Source organism: Globicephala melas, chromosome 10, assembly GCF_963455315.2.
Source record: "Globicephala melas chromosome 10, mGloMel1.2, whole genome shotgun sequence".
Lineage (NCBI taxonomy): Eukaryota > Metazoa > Chordata > Mammalia > Artiodactyla > Delphinidae > Globicephala > Globicephala melas.
In genome coordinates this window covers 494,081-498,478 of record NC_083323.1, presented here as the reverse complement: position 1 = coordinate 498,478, position 4,398 = coordinate 494,081, and the positions used below count along the sequence as shown (strand labels likewise).

The 4,398-nt window shown below is 68.8% G+C and overlaps 1 protein-coding gene across 8 annotated transcripts in view; it reads right to left on the bottom strand.

Moving 5' to 3' along the window:
- Positions 1-4,398, bottom strand: part of TUBGCP6 (tubulin gamma complex component 6) — a 30,955-nt gene that overhangs the window by 9,505 nt on the left and 17,052 nt on the right. For 2 of the 8 annotated variants that reach the window (XM_030855513.2, XM_060307044.1), the window contains exons 14-23: positions 3,852-3,990; positions 3,468-3,539; positions 2,159-3,275; positions 1,606-2,004; positions 1,357-1,525; positions 1,131-1,272; positions 843-1,037; positions 633-765; positions 341-554; positions 79-260 (exon numbers count right to left, since the gene is read on the bottom strand). In XM_030855513.2, the coding sequence (XP_030711373.2) occupies positions 79-260; positions 341-554; positions 633-765; positions 843-1,037; positions 1,131-1,272; positions 1,357-1,525; positions 1,606-2,004; positions 2,159-3,275; positions 3,468-3,539; positions 3,852-3,990 (2,762 nt within the window). Of the gene's footprint in view, positions 1-78; positions 261-340; positions 555-632; positions 766-842; positions 1,057-1,130; positions 1,273-1,356; positions 1,526-1,605; positions 2,005-2,158; positions 3,276-3,467; positions 3,540-3,851; positions 3,991-4,398 lie in introns of those variants that run through there. The other 6 variants (XM_030855515.2, XM_060307046.1, XM_060307047.1 and 3 more) reach the window with 6 other exon arrangements.

Genomic DNA, 4,398 nt, shown 5'->3' with positions numbered 1-4,398 from the left:
CTGGGGGGAGGGCGTCAGTGAGCAGCTCAGCCCCGCCCCCACCCCGCCTGGCCCTGCCCGGCCCCAGGGGAGGGTCACCTTTGAAGAGGAAGTGGGAGTAGTACTTGAAGGTGCTGTAGGACTGCTGCAGGAGGGCGAAGTTGGGGTGCTCGGGGCCGCGCCAGGGCTGGGCGATGAGCTGGCTGCGGAACTTGAGCACCAGGCTGAAGGTGCTGTGAATGATGTTCATGACCGGCGCCGCCTTCTCCGTCAGCAGGCCCCTGGGGGGGCAGGCGGGGGCTGCGGTGAGCGCGCCCGACGCGGGGGACACGGGGGACGCGGCCCCGGCCCCGCGCCTCACCTGAACACAGCCTTGTGCAGGTACTCGGCATGGGCGCGCTGGATCTCCTCTAGGTCGCCCACCGAGGCCAGCCTGGCCTGGAACTCACACCAGGTGACATGCAGGATCTGGTTGGCGATGTAGCCCTGGATGACCTTCACGAAGTGCTGCATCTCGTGCTTGAACAGCTGTAGCTGGCGGAACTGCACCGAGCCGGCTGCGTGGCTCACCCGTGCTGCGGGGGGGGGGGGGGGGGGGTGTTGAGCTACAGCCACGGGCTGAGGGGGGGACACCGGGGCCCCGCCAGGCTCACCTGTGCGCTTGAGGTGGAAGCAGACATCCTTGAGCGTCCACATCATGAGCTTCAGCTGCAACAGGAAGGAGAAAATGCCGCTGTACCTGCTCAAGCAGCCCTCGGTGACCACGATGTTGAGGGGCCAGTCAACCTGCCAGGGAAACCAACTCAGCACGCCTGCGTCCCGGGACCGTCCCCCGCCCATCTGCACAAGGGCGCCCTGCTCACCTTGTACCTGAGCTCCAGGCAGCTCAGCACGTCCGGGGCATTGGGGGCAAACGTCTCGGGCAGGAACTTGAGGGCGAAGGAGAGGTTGGCGGCGTGCGGCGTGTCGCCGTGCAGGCTGTACTGCAGGGCCTTGCTCAGCACGGAGTTGAGCACCAGCGGGCTGAGGAGCTCCCCAGGCGTCTGTCCCGCCCCGAGCTGCAGCAGCAGGGCACGGCTGTCCCGAGGCGTCCCGAGGCCTCCAGGCCCCCTCCCGCAGCCCCACCTGTGCCCGCCCCACCCGGGCCTCACCTTCTCGAAGAGCAGGTCGCTGAGGGACTGCGCAAACTCCCCGTCCTCCATCAGCAGGAAGTGCCGCAGCGCCTCGAAGTGTGCCCCGAGGTGCAGCTCCACGAAGAAGTAGTCGACTGCGGCCTTGTTCACCAGGGAGACGCTGGCAGGAGGGGCCAGGCGTCACTGGCCGGCAAGGCGCGGAGGGCCGGGTGGGGAGGGCCGGGCGGGCCGGGCGGGCACTCACTGGGCAGCCAGCGGGGCCGTGATGGAGTGCTTCATGAGCACGGGCAGCGGCAGCAGCTCGCTCAGCTGCACTGCGCTCGCGTCTGCGTCTGACTGGGCCCCGGGGTCCTCGGGGAGGGCAAAAGCTCGGGGCAGCCCGTGGTGCAGGAGGCGGGCAACGGGAGGCTCTGCTGCAGGGGTGACACGGACCACGGTCCCGCACCAGGGACGCGCCGGCCAGGCTCCCTCCCGCCACGGCCAGCCCACTCACACATGGCCTCGTAGGTGTCCGGGTACCGCTCCAGGCAGTACTGCCCCGCCAGGCCCGCCAGGTAGGCCTGCTCCCTGTCCCAGCGTTGGGCCGCCTCCTCGCCAGGGCCTGGGCTGCTCCGGGTGTCTACGCCCTCCTGAGACAACCCAGCCTCAAGGAGCCCGCCTGTTCCCCTCGAACGGGAGAGGACGGACTGGGCGGGGGGCACCCCCCGCGTGCTGCCCAGTCCCAGGGCGGAGCCCTCACTGCCCACGACAGGCCAGGCAGGGGCAGGGGGCCCAGCAGCAGCACACGCTGCCCCGACTCCTGGTCCCCAGCCCCTGACCCCGTCTGCCCTGACCTGTGAGCTCGGAGGGCCGCTTGGAGAGAGGTCCTGCGAGTCCCCACTCGCCCCCGGGCCTGAGCGGAACGAACGGGGTGGGAGGGGGCGTCAGGGCCCAGCACCCGCCGCTGGACAGCGCCCCACCAAGTCCCCGGGGCAGCCAGCTTCTCACCCGCCCCCCGGGCTCACCGACGCCCCCTGTCACAGGACAGCCCTGGGGGCCCCACTGACCTGGCTCCTCAGGGATACTGTCTTCCAGAGCAGTGGGTGCAGCCTCCGCAGACAGCAAGTCCTGCAGGCCAGTCTCCTCCCCACGGCCAGAGCCGCCTGAGGCCGTCTCTGCAGGCAGCCGTGGCTCGTCTTCCCGGGCAGGGCTCTGGGCTCCCAAGCTGAGGCCTGACCGGGACCCATGGTCAGGGGGCGCCCAGGGGGGCCCGGGCACGTTGGGCTCAGCTTCCCCTGAGAGCAACCCCAGCATCACACTGGACTGAGACACGTGTCCGTGGACGTTCCACCGTGGCCGGGAGGGGGCCACATCCCACACGTTCTCCCCCACCCTGATGCTGGCATCAGACACGTGTCCGTGGACGTTCCACCGTGGCCGGGAGGGGGCCACATCCCACACGTTCTCCCCCACCCTGATGTTGGCATCAGACACGTGTCCGTGGATGTTCCACCGTGGCCGGGCGGGAGCCATTCCAGAAGCATAACCCTCTGTGGGAACACCAGGCTCTGCCACTTGCCCACAGAGCTGCCCCGGGTCCTGGCTGCTCTCCTCCTGGCAGGAGGGGTGCTGGGGGGGGTGCGCGTAAGGCAGAGCCACCCGCCCATCTGGGACACACGTGTCCAGCTGCACGTGAGTGTCCTCCCGCAGCCGCTGCCCCTCACTGCCCAAGCTGCCTCCTGCAGTCTGCAGGGCCCCTGGGGAAGCTGGGGCGGCCACAGACGGCCTCAGGATGGTTCTGAAATCGTACTCCTGTGGCCCGGAGGGCCCTGTGTCCGCTGCTGCAGACGGAGCCAGGGGAGGCAGGTCCGAGCCAATGGTCTGCAGCGCCTCGTCCAGGACGGGGGCCGCGCTGGTGAGCACAGGCTGCTCAGCCCCCTGGGCCGTGGGCAGGAAGTCTCGGATGCTGAGGCCCACAGAGAACGGCCCCGGCCCCTCCGCCTGCTCTGACAGCGGGCCTGCTCCTGGCCCTGAGCCGCAGGCCCCAGCTGCTGGAGGCTCGAGGGGCTGCGGCGTCAGCACGCTCTGCCTGTCGGGGCTGTCCCGGGCAGCCTCGTGCCGCCCCTCATACCCAGGATCACAGCTGCCGCCTCCGTCGGGGTGCTCAGGGCCCAGAAAGGAAGCCTGAAACACAAGTGCGCGTTGGTCCCTCCCATTATCCGGCTCTGTCCCCCAAGTTCGGCTCTGCACCCAGCACCAAAACCCATGACAGGGGGGCAGTGGGGACACAGGCCAGGCACGGGGCAGCCAGCTCGGAGCCCCACGCTATGTGCCCTGGGTCCTGCCCCGGCCCCTCGCCCGGGAGCGGGCACTCACCTGGAAGCGGGCACCCGGGAGGATGGCCAGCGGCTCCAGGGGCTTCCCCTCCGCCATGTCTTCCAGCAGCTCCTGAAATTCAACCAGCAGGATGTGCGGCGGCAGCCGTGGGGGTGGAAGTCACAGCCCCACCGCCCGCAACTGTCGGGCACCGCGATGCGGCGGGGCTCACGCGGCACTTGGCTCGCAGCCCGGCTGGCGCCCAGCACCACCTGTGTCGTCTGAGGGCAGCACGGCCTCTCCGGGTCACGACCCCTCTGAACACGCGATGAGAGCCTTACTCATGCTCCTCCAGCGGGCACACAGGAAGGTCTGCGTGCGACCTCAGGGCTTCTGAGTCCCCGGGGGGCCGGGGAAGAGCTCCCCTGTGAACAGCAGCGCTACCTGAACGCGTTTCTGATCTTCTAAGAGAAAACGAAGCCGAGCGCCGGCCAATCTGTGCCTCTGGACCTTCCACAGCGCCTTCTGCTCCCGACGAGCTGCCTCTGCAGACAACTTGCTGTAATGATCCACCAGGGCCTGCCTGTAGCCACCAAGAGAGGACTGGTCACCATGGTCACCCCACTGTCCAGCCAGTGCCCCGTGGGCTGGAGGCTCTCCGTGGCAGAGACCCCTGATGGGCAGTCCACATGCCCAGCACCTTCCCCGGGCAGGTAGCTGCTCCCGCAACACCTGCAGGGGCCTCGCTGGGCAGGTCTTTCTGGCCCCCAGACTAGGAGCCCCCAGCGGGCAGGCCCAGTGAATTCACTCCGCAGAGTGAACACCAGATGAGCCCCTACACAGCCTGAAGCAGAGGGACTGGCGAGGGGCCGGGGGCTGCCCAGGGCCTCTAGGAGGTGAGGCCTCACTTCGTCAGCTGCGTAAAAGGCAACTTCCCGTTCTGCTGGCGCAAACCCCAGAGAACTGATTATCAATGCAAAAGGGTACACAG